At 53.6% G+C, this 14,991-nt stretch overlaps 3 protein-coding genes across 3 annotated transcripts; all 3 read right to left on the bottom strand.

The window, feature by feature from the left end:
• Window positions 1-388: 388 nt before the first annotated feature.
• Window positions 389-613, bottom strand: CPAR01_09732 (uncharacterized protein; the record flags this gene model as incomplete). The annotated part of the gene is made up of 1 exon (XM_060493996.1): window positions 389-613. The coding sequence occupies one exon, from the start codon at window positions 611-613 to the stop codon at window positions 389-391; it is 225 nt and encodes a 74-aa protein (XP_060348126.1).
• A 1,580-nt stretch (window positions 614-2,193) lies between these two features.
• On the bottom strand, window positions 2,194-2,496 carry CPAR01_09733 (uncharacterized protein; the record flags this gene model as incomplete). Its single annotated transcript, XM_060493997.1, has 1 exon — window positions 2,194-2,496. The coding sequence occupies one exon, from the start codon at window positions 2,494-2,496 to the stop codon at window positions 2,194-2,196; it is 303 nt and encodes a 100-aa protein (XP_060348127.1).
• A 7,077-nt stretch (window positions 2,497-9,573) lies between these two features.
• CPAR01_09734 (cellular morphogenesis protein) lies at window positions 9,574-13,324 on the bottom strand (the record flags this gene model as incomplete). Its single annotated transcript, XM_060493998.1, has 2 exons — window positions 9,574-9,806; window positions 9,859-13,324. 2 exons carry the CDS (start codon window positions 13,322-13,324, stop codon window positions 9,574-9,576), a joined length of 3,699 nt encoding a protein of 1,232 aa, XP_060348128.1.
• Window positions 13,325-14,991: the final 1,667 nt, after the last annotated feature.

Genomic DNA, 14,991 nt, shown 5'->3' on the forward strand with positions numbered 1-14,991 from the left:
TTTGTTTTTGGAACAAGGCGCCGTTGCGGCAACTGAGTCGAACGCGGCGACACGGAAGGGCGGCTAAAAGGGAGGGGGTTTGCCTCGCCATGATGGAGGCGTTTCGGGGCGGAGACTCGGGGAGGCTACGGAAAGAGGCTAACGAAGACGGGGGAAGAAGCAACCTTGGGTTACGTAGATAGAGGGGAGCGCTATCAAGGATGGATATGTGCTTACGTAGTTTACGGAGTCCTCAAGGGGATCTCACCAAGACGGCACTAGGCCAACTTTGCCATGAAGTGACGGATGGCGTATGGGCCAAAACGGAGATGACTAATTTAGTGTCATGTACGACGTGGTGTTAGTTATAGTAGGAAGAGACGGATCCCAAAGAGGCCAACTAGAATGGTCAATCTGCAATTCTGCCGCAGAGACTAAGTCGTGTCGTATGCCCGTCCGTTGGAGCTAATGTATAGTATGAGCGGACCAAGAGGGACAAGGGGTGGGAAGACCAATATGAGAGAGGATACAACCTGGGAGATCGCATATGCATTGGAGGACTGACAGGTTTGGGAGGTCTCAGTGTGGAGCGCCCCGAGTATGTGAGATGCAAACGAGGAGAGCACCTAATCATTCGATGTGGGATGAAGATGAATGGAGGCTAGGAATGATGAGGGGAACTTTGTCATTGACAATATGTGGCATTACACCAAGAACTGCGAAGACGGGGGACTGGGATCGCTGGGAGAAGGGAGCAAGGAAGTAGAGCTCCGCTGAACTGGATAAGTTGGAGATGGATGGGCTGGGGATGACGATGTAGGAACCGTAACAAATGGAGACTGCGGACCTTTGTGCTGCAAGTGGTGGACAGGCCAAGGCAAAGGCTATGCAAGATGAGGCAAGCCTCAAAGTGAACCAGATGCCTGCCTACGCAGTGTGTGCTTGAAAAGACAAGCCATCGGAACAAAAGCCTGATGGCAGATGTGGGAGGTGGAGAGGGTCAACAAAAAGTATGTATCCACACCGTTATCGTCGTCGTGGTGGTTGTAACTTGTCGTCGTTCTCAGCATCGAATTGCCTCATCCCAGCCGCAAGCCCCAGCTCTTGCACCGTCCCACGGAGCCACAAGAAGAGCCAACTTCGGCGCAACCAGAGATGAAGGGAAAAGTGGATACGCGTGTTTCAGCAACATGTCAGACTCCGCACATAGGCACGCGTCGAGCAGCGAGCATCTGTTTGCTGGGATTTGGCACCAAGATGAGCTCTGATCATTTCCTGCTCGAGAGATATCCTGGAGTTAAGCTCGATCAAGCTTCGTGGTGGGCTGAACGGGAGTGATTGGATGACATTGCCTTGGGCGGGGCGATCTTGGAAGAGACGGATCCCGGCGGTGCTGAAGTCTGAACTGTGGACTGTGCTGGGGACGTTTTACATCTGATGCCTGGTGGTTCGGGCTACAATGTCGGTCATGTATCCGTCCAGAGAAAAGCGCAGTTACGTAGTACGCTCGAAAAGAGAGGTCCATTTTGATCATGGATACCTCGATAGCGCCTTGGTCCTTGGGTAGACACAGCGAACCCATTCGAACGGCATTTGGTGAAGTGGCCCGGCTCAACTTCTCGAGACGGTCGGTCTGAGTGGTTTCTGAGAGGGCTCCTCTTCCGTTGTTAGAGCCAGGCTCTCTATCCATACGAGATAAGATAGCGACCCCACTGCACACGACGTCTTTGTTTGATCCTCGGGGAGCATGGTGAGGTTACATCCAGCAAGACCAGAGCGTCAAATGTACCGCACTACCGTACCCGTACCAAGCCCGACCAAAAGCAGCAGAAGAAGGGCACAATGACCCAGGATTTGGCTGGGATTTCTGCTCGCGAGGCACCCGATTCGATGGAACTAAACGATATCCAAAACATGACTTCTCTGGAGCTTCACGTCTAATGCCATCCCAGAATTCCATGGTGCTAGGTTTCGCTAGGCATTCCACGGAGCTTGGAGGACGGCCAGCAAATGAGGTGACAAGGCGAACATTTCCAAGCCCTGCCGGACCACCGACGATCCGCCAGGTACCGACACCGACACACACTCATGTCCATCCTTCAGCGGATACGCGCGTGACAAGTCTCTGAGCCTGCCGTGACCGGCTTTCCTACCCCAGATCACGGGGACGGGGATGTCCAGTTGCGCTCCTGCAAGGATTCTGCCATTACACCATCAGAGTGATCTTGTGCTCGAATCGCGATGCAGTACGGTGCTAGCCCGTTGAAGCGCTGCGTGAAATAATGGAAGCCATGAGTGCCAGGTGCGAAGCGATGCTGAGCAAGCGAGAGACGGCATTGCTTGGCACCCGTCTCTTGATAGTGTCTTTGTCCACCATCCGAGGTTTGTGATGGCATGCGGAGGTTCCGCCCAACTAGCGAGGTAGCATGCGGTGCTCGAAATGCAGCGGGCGCGCCAACGACGGCAGCGCAACGGCAAAAAAGCTGGCGAGGCGTGAAAGTGGCCGCAGCCGACCATGGAAGGCGAAGACCCTCGAGAGTTCGCGCACCCCAAGTGTCAAGTACCTTGTGCTAGTAGGGCTCCGTCATCGAGATACCGGCGCACGAGACAGATGGCTGCTTCAGAGGGGGGAAGCCTGTTGACCTCAACGTCATGGTGGCCGCGGCACAGGCTTTTGGTCGTCCTCTCGTGTCGTGTGCGGTGATTTAGGTTGTGAGTGGTGATTGGAGTCGGTTATTCAGTTGGATGCGGTGGGTGGGTAGCAGATAGCATAGCTAGTGCCTGTAAATGCGCCGTCAAGGGTGCTTGGATGTGTGGGTGGGCGGGAGTGTGTTCGTTGTTTGGTCGACATGAAGCAGAACAGATACAGATGGGTAGTATGTAAATGTGCGTGCCCGTGCCCGCAGCCCGTGTAGCAGTGGTACGGCATCGTACCGCGGCGGCGCTGGCGGCGGGCCATTTGGCGGCCGGGGAATGTCACGGAGGGAGGGATAGGTTGGATGCAATTCGCAGGCTTCGCAATCCAGTAGCGTTTTTGTAAAAGGTGTGGCCGTACTCCGTACTGTACAGATACCCCCTCGGTTGGAGGACTCCTGGATCGAAAGCAGCCAACGAGCAGACGCGCTAGTGCGGCTAGCTGCACGCAGACCCAGCATTGGATTGGGGCAAGGCAGACGCCTCTCAAGATGGGATCTTCAGGGTCCTTCTGCTGTTCCTAGAACCCTAGGGTCTGAACGCCCACCCCGGATTTTTTGTTCGATGGGGAAGAGTCAGGCGTGGGTGTTGGTGTTGTTGATGATGGTATTGGTACACGCTTTGGATGAATTTTGGTCCACGGTCAGTTCGCAAGGGACAATGCTTGTTTCCGAACCAAATGCGATGTCATTGCTGTCTCGGCCAGTGAACGAGGCGTCCAGTGTCTGTTGATTTGATTGCATGCTCATGGGTGCGCTTTATTTGCCACAAGGCTGCCTGGGTAGATGTAAGTTGAGGTTGGCTACCAACCACAATGAAGGGGGTGCGTAGAGAAGAATTGGAGGAACCTTGAGAGGAGACGACGGTTGAAGCTGGAGGGTTGGGGACGACTTGGGGTGGCATGCTCATGTTGTCACTCATGCCTCGTCCTTGCTCGCCTTGCCGTTCTCATCAGGTCCTTCCTGTACCCTCGTAGAGTTACAAGTCGCAGATACCATACATCCTTGGCCCAGCAAGGCCGAAGCGGAGAATGACATGCTATCCTCAGTAACACGAGCGACGGGACATGGAATTCTCTGTTGGGTAACTGCATGAAGACATCACCAGCTGCTCCGTCTCCGATGCAAGTCATCGTCACTTCCAACCTCCAACACACCGCCAATTTCTCACGCAGGAGCAGTAGCGGATATGGGCAGAAAAAAGATAAAAAGGACATCACAAGTGAGCAATGTGATGGGTTCATTGACCCCCAATCGGCAGGCACGCCCGGCCGGTACTGCGGGCAGGTATCTTGCAGTGTCGTACCTGCTAAAGCTGCACTCCCTCTACCTAAGGCACATAGGCTAATAGGGTATGTGCTACCTATGCTAAAAGGCATCCGGAAGGAAGAGGCACGTCTGCACTCTGTCTGCACTCTGTCTGCACGGGAAAGCGAAGAGGGTGTGGAGGATGGGTGGATGCCGTGGTTCGTCGTTGGAATTAACAACCCGGACGCGGTGACGTCGGTGGCTTCGAGAGCGGGACTAGAGCGGGGATACTGACTCTGTAGTATTCCCACCCTGAGCCGGCATCCACAAACGTCATTGTGCCACGGCCGTCATGGAGTCCGGCCCATCTGACTGGCCTACGATTCGCCAATGGAGAGGGGGGCGAATCCAGTAAATGTCCAAGATCCAAGGCGGAGTACGTACTTTTCAGTACTGCGTACACACCCCTCTTTTCCACAGCTACCAAAAAGAAAAGAAATGCAACAACCAATTCTAGCTAATGCATGCAAGGTAGGAAGGTATCACGACGAAGACCAAAGATGCCTGCCTCAGATCCCAAGGCGGTGCTTCCTTCATCTCTGACCTGATGGATATGTCACTGAAAATTTGTTACAGGAAAATGAAGAGAGCAGAAAATCGTCAATTCAGTTCCATGCCACTCCAAAGGACCCTGCCACCGGCCCCAAAATCTCTAATTGACCCCACCGAGAGAAAATACTGTGCACCATCCACGAAACCAGAGCAGCTACGGGGTACCGAGTATGGATAGCCATACCTTATTCATTCGTACGGCGCAGGCATAGTGCATGTTCTCTCAACCGAAGTTTCATGTTCCCTGTCGACGCATTTCATCTCATCAAAGAACGAGGGAAGAAGCCAACCGACCCTTATTTCCCTGGTTTCTATTTTTCGCAACCTCCTCCACCCTTTTTCAAAGTTCACTTTGGCACCTCCACCCATCTCGAAACACAAGATCTGCCGCAGGCCCGCAGCTCAATTGATGCCAACCCTCATGGTCCATGAACCATTCGGCATCCTTTCGTCCCTTGACAGCAGTGGCCACAGGGATGTCCGTGTCTCGTCTTTACGCTGCCCGTGAATCGCAGTCGTAGTTGCAGTCGCAGTCGCCTCGTCTCTTGGGACGGAACCATCAAGTAGGAAATAGGGGTCGAGGCATATTCCTGGCAAACATTGCCCACTACGGATACTCTACCAGACGACACAGCGGCATGCCTTTCCAGAAGAGCCCGTGTTCCTGACCACCCACTGACCGCTAGCTGCGCAGGAGACTTTGCGCCCTGCAGGCTGCGGTACCAACTGCCCTCCATTGACAAACAGAGGCACCCAATGTCCGGACGGATACAGCGTTTTGCCTGTCTCGAGCTCCAACAGTGACGCGCACCTCACACCCTCAAGGCGCCACCTAACACCATGGCATTTTCGTAGATGTCCATGTTCAGGCGCCAGGAAATGCCATTGTCCTGAGGCGTCGAGCAGCTTACGGAACCAAGACCAACCGTGTTGCACTGCCATCGCGCCTTCTGCAGCGTCTATTCGTACCCCCCCACACGCCGTGCCCCCTTTTGTTTACTTTGACGGACCCTTAAGAAAGGAAAACAACGGCGGAACGACGCGGCCACACCCTAGCCACCGCAATGCCAATGCCCTGCAAGTCTCGGACAGGCTTAGAGGACGGATAGACCAGACGAGAGATACTCGATCCTCAGCACAGGGTCTTCTCTGCGCCATTGCCCAATCCAATTCAATCCAAGCCTATCCAAGGTTCGACTGCGGTTGCGACTCCTCCGACTAGAGTCAAACACACCCTGTGTCAGTGCGGAGAGTTCAGTAGATAAACGTTGCCTTACGGATACTTGACCTCAATCTGCAGCCCTCTGTCGCCTCTCGCCTCCCGTCGGCCTGACAGCGCTGAGCTCTGCTCACCTCAGTTTCTTTTGATGGTCCTGTGCCATGCCCCGACGCGGGAGCCATCCGCCCTCCACCACTCATGAGCATCAGATAACACTGAATCCCAGCACCTGAGATGGCATCCTTGCCCATAGAGCCAGCCTCACTCCTCTGGCACGACCAATGGCTTTTGCTAGCGACACAACACTGCACACCGGCACGCCACGGACCATTTGCTTGCCAGCTTGCCTCCCCACCACGGTACGTCTACGGATATATGGAAATTTGGAAACAAAGAAAAAGAGGCGGCAAAGACCCCCATGCTCAGAAGTCTACACAGTAGATACGGCGTACCACCAGAGAAGTCACAAACCAGTCGCTTTGGCCAATGAAGGCAGCTATCCAAGCCTTCATACCTATGCAGTACCCTGAATTGCCACCACGAAGCTACCGGGTATATTCTCCTTTAACGCATTTACCTTCCCTCCAACCACCAGACACAATCAATCGCCGAGTCTTTCACTTTCACCATCGAGCCTCCCTCCCGCCCCCGGTCCCTGTAAAGTCCCCGCGGCGCCGGCCTCTTCACCGCTCAAAGCAGCCAACGGCCCCGTAACCGGACTTGCGCAAACGGACGGGGACAGACCATCAAGGTTCGCCCTACCTTGCCTTGCCTTGTCTTGCCTTGCTGCAGTGCGGTCTCCGTCACCCGGTCCCCATCCTGTCTCGCGCTACATCCAAATTCGTGCCTACAATCAATCGTACTGGTGGTTAACAAGACCCCCCTTGCGAGATTTTCTGACATCCGTCGGCCTTGTTTTCTTAGTCTGCTTATTTTTTATTTTTTTTTGCCACCCGACATGGCCCATTCAAACGAGCATCATCACCATCGTCAGTTTAGAATCAAGATCCAAGACAAGGAAATGTCGAGTGAAATGTAATGCCTCAACTTGAGGCAATTGACTCTTACAAGTTACCACTCTGGATCCTGCCGAGGGAGGCAACGGGAGGGGCCCCCAAGGGTCCTCTCCGAGATGAAGGCAATTTAGCCTCGACGAACGGGAGATGCTCCCAATCGAGAAGCTTGCAGCCAGATTTCGCATCGTCTCTTCTGCGTGAAGGGTTCTAATGCAACAAAACAAGGAAGTAAGCAACGACAAGAACCCGATATCGAGGATTGGGAGAAGGCCATGTCGCCCATGTCCTCTGAGCTGTCTGTCGCCAGGGCCCTAAGAAATGCCCGCATTCGGGAGTTTCGCGCGTATAGCGAGCAGGGCATGACGAAACGGAAGGTTGGGCCTTGGTGCGAAGCGCATGGCTGCCGAACAACACAACAGCCCTATCTTGGCTACCTGTGTCCTCGAGGTTGGAATCTACTGCATGCACTTTTCAAGGAAGTCATTCCAAGCATTCCATACACGGCCATGTCCTCACCTCCCTCGGTGTCTTGTCGGGTCGGGGCGGCGGTGGTGGTCGCTTCGGCCGAAAGCTATCATCAAACATGAAAGCTCATCTCTTCCGTCTCACTCAAGTCCTTGTCAAATCACATCCAAGGCACACACACACACACACACACACATTGTAGATGGGCTATAGCATTGAGACGTAGTTCACTTGGACGGAAACATCCGTCTCATACCCCTCAAGAAGAGAGAGGGAGAGAGAGAAAGAAGAAGAAAAAAGCGCTCGTGTACCTAGATGAACATCAAATCTACGCCCTTTAGCTGGCGATCATCCGTATATACTAGACAGTGTCTCACCCGCACGAAACAAACGCCCTTTAGGGCTTCTCGGGGCACGGGGCAAATCTCAACGCCGGAGGGGGATGTCTACTGGTACATAAGTGGTTCTCAAGAGGATGATAGCGGGCGGAAGGAAGCAGACTTTCACCGCGAGCGGAATAAGCTTTAGACGTTTATTTATCCCCCCCCCCCCCAAATCGCCGCCATCTACGATCACAAGCCCTCGTCTTCCAGCCATTATAGTGTAATGGTGTAGTGCTTGTAGGCCGTTCATGCTGTTTCCGGGCGTGAGTGAGTGAGATATCGTGGGCTCGCTGTTCTGGGGCAAGCGCAACGTCTTTTCTCCTGTTTTCCCTTTCCCCTCCTTGCTCGGTGAGTGTGTGTGTGTGTGTGTGTGTGTGTGTGTGTGTGTGTGTGTGTGTGTGTGTGTGTGTGTGTGTGCCGTGTGATTGAAGAGCTCTACACGAGGTACCTAACAAGCTTTAGCTCTAGCTCTAGCTCTAGTTCAAGATCAAGTTCAAGATCAAGTTCAAGTTCACCGCAACCCCCGAAAGCTTCTGGCTTCCAGCTTATAGCTCTGAGTTCTGGACATCTCGAGCTAGGTAGGACGTCTTTCCTTAAATCACGAAGGTCGGTATACACGAAACCATCTCCCCGTCGAAACGACCTGTTCGTTCAGGCCAACACTTCACCCACTTACTCACTGATCCACACTCTGAGCTCCCAGTATCCAGTACCTTAACGAGACCGAGGAAGGAGGGGGCGTGTGAGGCGCTCTCTCAAGATGAACCAGTCTCTGCCAGCGTTACACAGTTTCGAAGACATACCGGCAGTGGAAAGAGGGGGGGGGGGGGCGTCGAAGCATAAGATCGGTGATCGAAGGTTTCAACAGAGAGAGAGAGAGACATGTACGCAAGCAGCTAAGCTTACAAGCGACATGACGATGACGGTACTGGCAATGATCTCAAACGTCGTACAGGCACGTAGGGCGAGATATTTGCTGGCCGAGGGGAAGCGCTTGGGGGAGGAAGGCTTTTTTTCTACGTGGCGCAGACAAGTGCTATGAGACAATATCAGGGGGAGGGATGGAGAGGAAACCGGTACACACCAGAGTACACTTGGATGACATTCCTCTCTGTATCCTCGTCATCTTGACGAGTAGGAAAACACAGGCGCTGGGGCACTTGACTGCATCGATCACGATGGACGGCAAAAGGAGGAATGTTACTGTAAACCTTGTTCGATTCTGGATATTAAGCTACCTATGGCACTCAACCGCCATGAAGCTACTACTATGTCTCCAAAGCTGGGTAGAAACAGCCTCAGCCAAGACTTGCTGGCCGAAATTGAAAAAAAAAGAGAATTCCTTTCCTCCACCTCTCTCTCTCATACCTCCAAGTTCAGAAGAAGCCTTGATCCCTCCTCTCTGACCTTGGGAAACTCCGAAAATGTCTCATTTGGAGACGACAAAGTGAAGAATAAAAATGAAACCTGATTGATAGTGATTGGTATTGTTTGGTTGTTTTGGTGTATGCGCGTGACCAGCTCGATAACAAAAAGGAGCTGTGTCCAGTTGTAGTGTACAAGTTCCTGGGAAGGAACCTTGCTGATTGTGTCCGAGAAGAGAAAGCGGCTTGACGCGCATAGTGGTATAACTAAACATGTAGACATTAAACAAAGGTCGTGAGGTCGTGAAGAATCGAATGCAGAGAAGTCGAGGCGGTCCACGAGGCTACTGTCAGATCGTATGGCGTGCCATATCGATTGGTCGTAGCCAGGTAGACTGCTATCGAAGACTTGCGTTTTGCGTGGTGTCGAATGTGTGCCGTCTTCGTCCCTCTTGGACTCAACAGCTGATTCTATGCCTCCGTTGGTGAAAGATGTCGAGTCGCGATGGTATCCTTTTTCCACGCCATGCCTGTCCAAACGCCGGAAAGCAAAACCCTGATAAAAGACCGAAACCGAAACGTTCCTCACAAGTGCTACACGTGCGGAGCGCCAGGACGGCCCTTGCCGAGTGACTCGAGTAACTCGTGGGGAGGAATCTTTCTCATACCGCCGCCGCGGTCGTACATCGATGTCGGTGCTGGCGAGTATCCCTCACGCTTCTTGCGCAGGCGATCGAGGGCCATACCGACGATGACGATGAGGAAGATGAGGGCGAGCGAGATACCGAGTCCAATTAGGACAATGAATCCAAGAGCCATGCGGCCATCTGCTTTGGTATCAGTACGCGTTTTAAAAGGTATCGGGTATGCAAAACTTACCATTGTCGGAGAAGAAGTCTTGGTTCTCGGTGAAGATTCTCGAAATCGAGCCGGCGGTGTTACCGCTATTGACGGTGAGCGCGTACGGTTGGAAGGTCGTTCCGTTGAAGATGGCAGCCGACGCTGATCCGTAGCCGGGAACGTTGAGGGAGCCAGTAATCATCAAGGCTTGGTTGGAGTCAAGGATGTCGGTATTATCGTGGGATGAAGTCAGAGAAAAGACCTGGATGCTGTTGACAATAGTGCCGGGAAGTAGAGTAGTTCCGGCAGATTGCCACTTGGAGCCGTCGTACTTCATCAGGTAGATGGAGCCGTTGTTCGCGGTTCCGGAAACCCAGAGTTGCTTGCGATCACTCGATCCAGCCGTCAGAACCTCGACGGGACCAGGCAGAGAGTCCTCGCCGGGGTAGGCAGACCATGCCTGGCGATCGGGGCTGTACATGGCAAGCATGGTTGGAGAGGTACCATTCAATGTGAAGTTGCCACCGGCAACAAGCTGGGACTTGCTGGTCCAGATGAGGCAATGACCGGTGCCTTCGAGGTTAACACCGGGACGGTTCCAACCTGCCAGAGATGTGTCGTAGTAGCAGACACCTGGGCAGCCGAGTGCTCCAGCTGATTCGAAAGAACCAGCAACATAGACATCGCCAGAATCGGGGCGGACCTCAATGGAGGTGACAGTCGCGTTTCCGCCGCTGATGCCGGGAGGTTGCGTGCTGTTGAAGGTAGCAGTTTGAAGGTTCAGGGAGATGATACCTCGCACAGCATTGTTGTTGACAGTACCACGGACACTACCTCCGGCAAAGAGAAGGTCGCCAGTTACCGCAAGGGCAATGAAGGTTGAGTTGTCCTCGATCTGAGAGCCGAGGCCGGTGATCGAGTTCGAGTTCGACCCGTCAATGAGCACCAGGTTGTTGGCGGAGCTGCCGTTGGTGCCCACAGCTGTGAAGTGACCACCGAGGATGGTAATGTTGCGGTTGTTGCCAGTGTAGAATGCACCAGTGACCACGCCCGTAATGTTGCCACTGGCCAGAGAATCGCGCTTGCTGACGGTGCTAGAGGTCGTCGAGGATGACTTGAACTTGACCGGGAACTGGCCAAACTTCTCAGCAAGGGTGACGGCACCATTAGCACTAATAGTTGCCGAGGTCATCGATCCTGCGTAAAGAGATCCTCCTCCGGGAAGATCGAGAATGCCAGTAGTCAGGATTCCGTTCAAGGCCGGGACAGGGCCGTTGAGGTTCTGCAGCCAATTCTTCTGAGAGGGCACCCAGACGGCAAAGCCGGAAGCCTGAATAGCTGAGTTGTCTCCGAACGCGTTGATCTCGCTGAAGTCGCCAGTGAATGTAACGACCGACTCTGCCTCACTCTCGCTTGTAATGTTGACGAGCATCGGGACAACGTGGGAGACTTCGCCGTTGACGCCTGCACCAAGTGCAGTCCACGTGTTGGCGGAGGTGTCGTACACACCGACATTGTTGAGACCTGTGACGGCATTGTCGAGGGTGTTGGAGAAGACACCGCCAACGTAAAGTTGAGTACCGTTGAGTTCCATCGCCTTCACTTCGCCATTGAGACCGCCGTCGAGAGCCATGGTAGCCTCGCTTGCCGTGTTGATACCAATGACATTGCGGGCAGTAGATGACGTAAAGTTGCCTCCGACGATGACCAAGTCGCCAGCAGTCGTCAAGCTAGTGACTGCAGATCCTGAAGAGAATGAGGACCCGAGCTGGTTGATCTTGGAGCTCTTGAAATCAGTGTTGACTGTGGCAGACGAAGGGTCGAAGTCGAATAGGCCATTCAGGCCACCCGTCGAATTAATGAGCGTGAATCCGACTCGCTGAGCGACAATGGTCATTTCATCGATGCTCTGCCCAGCCAAAGGAGTCAGGGTGACGCTGGGCCGGAAGCCGTCTGCTGAGCTCGCCTCGATATAGCCGAAGTAGATCTGGTCATACTTGTCAAAGTTATTAGTCTGGTAAAGGGACGTAGTAAACTTGTTGCTACCAGTGGACGACATGATGCCGGTAACGTTAACCTGTGCTCGGGTCGAGCAGGTACCGTCTTGCAGGCAGCCGGGCGTGTACAGGTTGACGGAATAGTTGCCAGACTCCTTGAGATCCGGGAGGAAGGTAACCGTGGCGGAGCTTGCGCTGATGGTTCCGGATAGCTTGGCAGTCAAGTACTGAGAGCTGCTCTGCAAGGAAGGAGAAGTCGACCACGGTCCGGTGGTTGTGGCAGATGACTTGGTGTCACTATCTGCGCAGGCCGGGGAGTTGAAGTCGTTGATGGCGTACGAGTTGATGTCGTCCTCGAAAAGTTGGATGCCGTTCAGACCACCGCCAGATCCGTAGTAGTCGGAAATATCGATTCTGAATGAGTTCATTCCGACCAGGTTGACAAAGTGGAAGTCCTGGAACTTGAGAGTCGAGTTGTTGCTGAGAGGACACTCGCTAGTGCAGGTAGCGTTCTGACCAGTCGTGGGGTCCACGTAGGTCATGTTCAAGATACCGCCCAGAGGGAGAGCAGTAAAACGGAATGTCTTAGTTCCTCGGCCGTCCTGGTGGGTGTTCCAGAGCCGCATCTTGGTGGGCTGGAAACCGAAGCCGAAACTTGCCTGCCAGAATCCAGCAGAGTTGTCGCGGAGCAGCCAAGTGTTGCCTGAGCCATCAGCCCCGTCCGTCTTGCAGATGATGTTGCGAGGGTCACTGAAGCCAGCGGTAGAGGTGCTCGAAGCCGAAGTAATGTTGGCAGTCGAGAGGTTGATAACCTGTCCATCTGGGGTGCTGGGAGTGCTAGTGTTGCCAAGCCCAGTGAAGCTGCCGCCAAAGACGATGTGGCCGTTTGAAGCCTTGGTGATGGACGAAACAGGGCCGTTGAAACCAGCGAAAGGAAGGTTAGTCCATCCATCGGTGCCGTACCAGGCGATTGCGTTCGTCGAGTTGGCGCCTCTGAAGTTACCTCCAACATAAACGGTGTTGGCAGCTTGGTCGCAGAGAAGAGCGTTCACCTGACCTGACAGACCGGCCAGAGGGGTGATCTGGGAGGTGTTGGGGTTGAACAAGGCAATGCCTTGAGACTGAGTGCCATCCAAGCTCGTGAAATTACCGCCAATTACCACTCCCTGCATCGTTCCATTGTCGAGGGTGAATGTGCACATGTCGTGAATTGAGGCATCAGTCGAGATGAGCGACGCAAAGGCCCCATTGGGCAGCTGAGAAAGCAAAGACTCGCTTCCGTTTGTGCTGTAAGGCTTCTCATTTTGCTCCTCAAACTGGTAGAGGGAGATTCCGTTGAAGTCGCCCGCCACACCAATTCTGCCAAGCTGGGAAAGGTCGAGGTTCGCATCGGAAACTGGGGTGAACTGGATTGCTGCCACCGAGGGAGGTGCGAGGGCTGCCACTGCAAGAAGGTTCGCCCACTTACTCCGGCGCGCCGAAGGGCGCTGACCGAGAGCTAAACGCATTGCTATTGCTGTTCGGTCGGCAAGAGGGTGGTGAGTTGGGTGCTGTGAATACCGGGTATCGAAGCTGTTGAATTGAAGATTTTTGATGCTTGAGAATCGGACTGGATATCGCGTCGCATTTGCAGGAATCTAATTTTGGATGCTGGCCATGGAAAGAATGATGTCTGCTGCTTCGTTTGATCGGTCGCGAGTTCGGAGGCGCGTCGAAAATCGGTGGTGCGAAATTAAACGGAGAGAAGGAGTCGAATCGGGTCGAGTCGAATCGGAAGGTGAGGATTTAGCGAATAATCGGGGGAGTGAAAACGAGCGTCTGTTGTCGGATGTAGAGAAGGAAAAGAAAATAGAGAGTAGTTTGGTCGCCCAGTTCTATCGTCGGACAAGAAAAAAGGTTAGAACTGAGTTGCAGCCATTTGATGGCAGCGACGACGAGGTGGTGAGAGCTGCGCTTCCTATTCTTCCCCCTGCTCTTTGTCGACCGCAGTGTTTTGTTGTTTGTTGGTGGAGAGGCGGACAGACACAGACGCAGACGCAGAGCCAGAGCCAGACGGGAGCCCAGAGGGAAGGAGAGAGGCTGAGTCGCCAGACGAGATGGGGCCCGGAATGGAAGGTGCGGGCCCCACTTTGCAGACTTGTACCTGCCCGTACCTGCGCCAGGGAAATTGGTGGTGACTTTAGGTTGCACTTACCTCCTATCAAAAGCACTGACACTTTTTTGTGGGTGGGGCGGTGCCTCCACTCGCCGTAAGGTACCTTACGGAGTAAGGTACGGATACGCAGTCGCGGCCACGGCTCCGCGGCTGCTGATTGAAATGTGCTCGGATGGGTTGACAATCGGTTTAGGCTGGCTTGGGGCAAGCTTGACGAAAGCAAGTCCACCAAACGTGAAATGAAGCAGACCGATTGATGAGAGACCAAGTGAACCGTTTTGTGTCGGTCGTCGGCTGGCGTCTCGGCGAAGAAGAAATTGTTACCCGAATGTTGAATAAGAAAGGGGAAAGAATGAATGATTGTGAGTTGCCCTAAAAAGGTGACTGTATGTATGGAGTGAGTGTGGATGGGTGCAAGTTGCAGCTGGGAAGAGCGAGAGAGAGATAGAGACGGGAAATCGACGGGAATCTGATCGGAGTGGATTCCAAGAGGTGAAATTGAAACAGAGTCGCGCGCGAAAGCTTCGAGAAATGAGTGTACTACGTTGTCGACGTGGATTGATGAGATGCTTGTCTCGTGTGTTTGCAAATCCGTAGAGGACCGCCGAAATGTCTCGCTGCGGTGTCGCCTCTTGCTGTGACACGAGGTGTCTGTGCCAGGTCGGTCAGGTAGAAGTATCCGTAGGTAGCGTACAATACCTACTACCTGACTCTGTAAGGTAGGTAAGGTAAGCAAGCTATCAGGAGAAGAAAGGGCGATCGTTGGAAAAGCCGGTGACGCCACGGGAGCTAAACGTCTCGAGAAGAAATGGCTCTAGTTCAACATCGGCCAATGAATGCTTCTGAGAGGGACGACCAGCGCTGTCCCCAATCTCGGATTCTGGGAGATCTCCAAATGACGATTTCCCTCCTGTTCCCTTGACCTAACGGGTGCTAAAATTCGATTCGAATGCTTCTTTGGCGTCTTTCTATCGTCTACTGCGTAGTTGTGCTCTGTACTGCTCCAGGCGAGAATTGACT

Source organism: Colletotrichum paranaense (genome assembly GCF_030867605.1).
Source record: "Colletotrichum paranaense strain IMI 384185 chromosome Unknown Scaffold_7.1, whole genome shotgun sequence".
Taxonomy (NCBI): domain Eukaryota; kingdom Fungi; phylum Ascomycota; class Sordariomycetes; order Glomerellales; family Glomerellaceae; genus Colletotrichum; species Colletotrichum paranaense.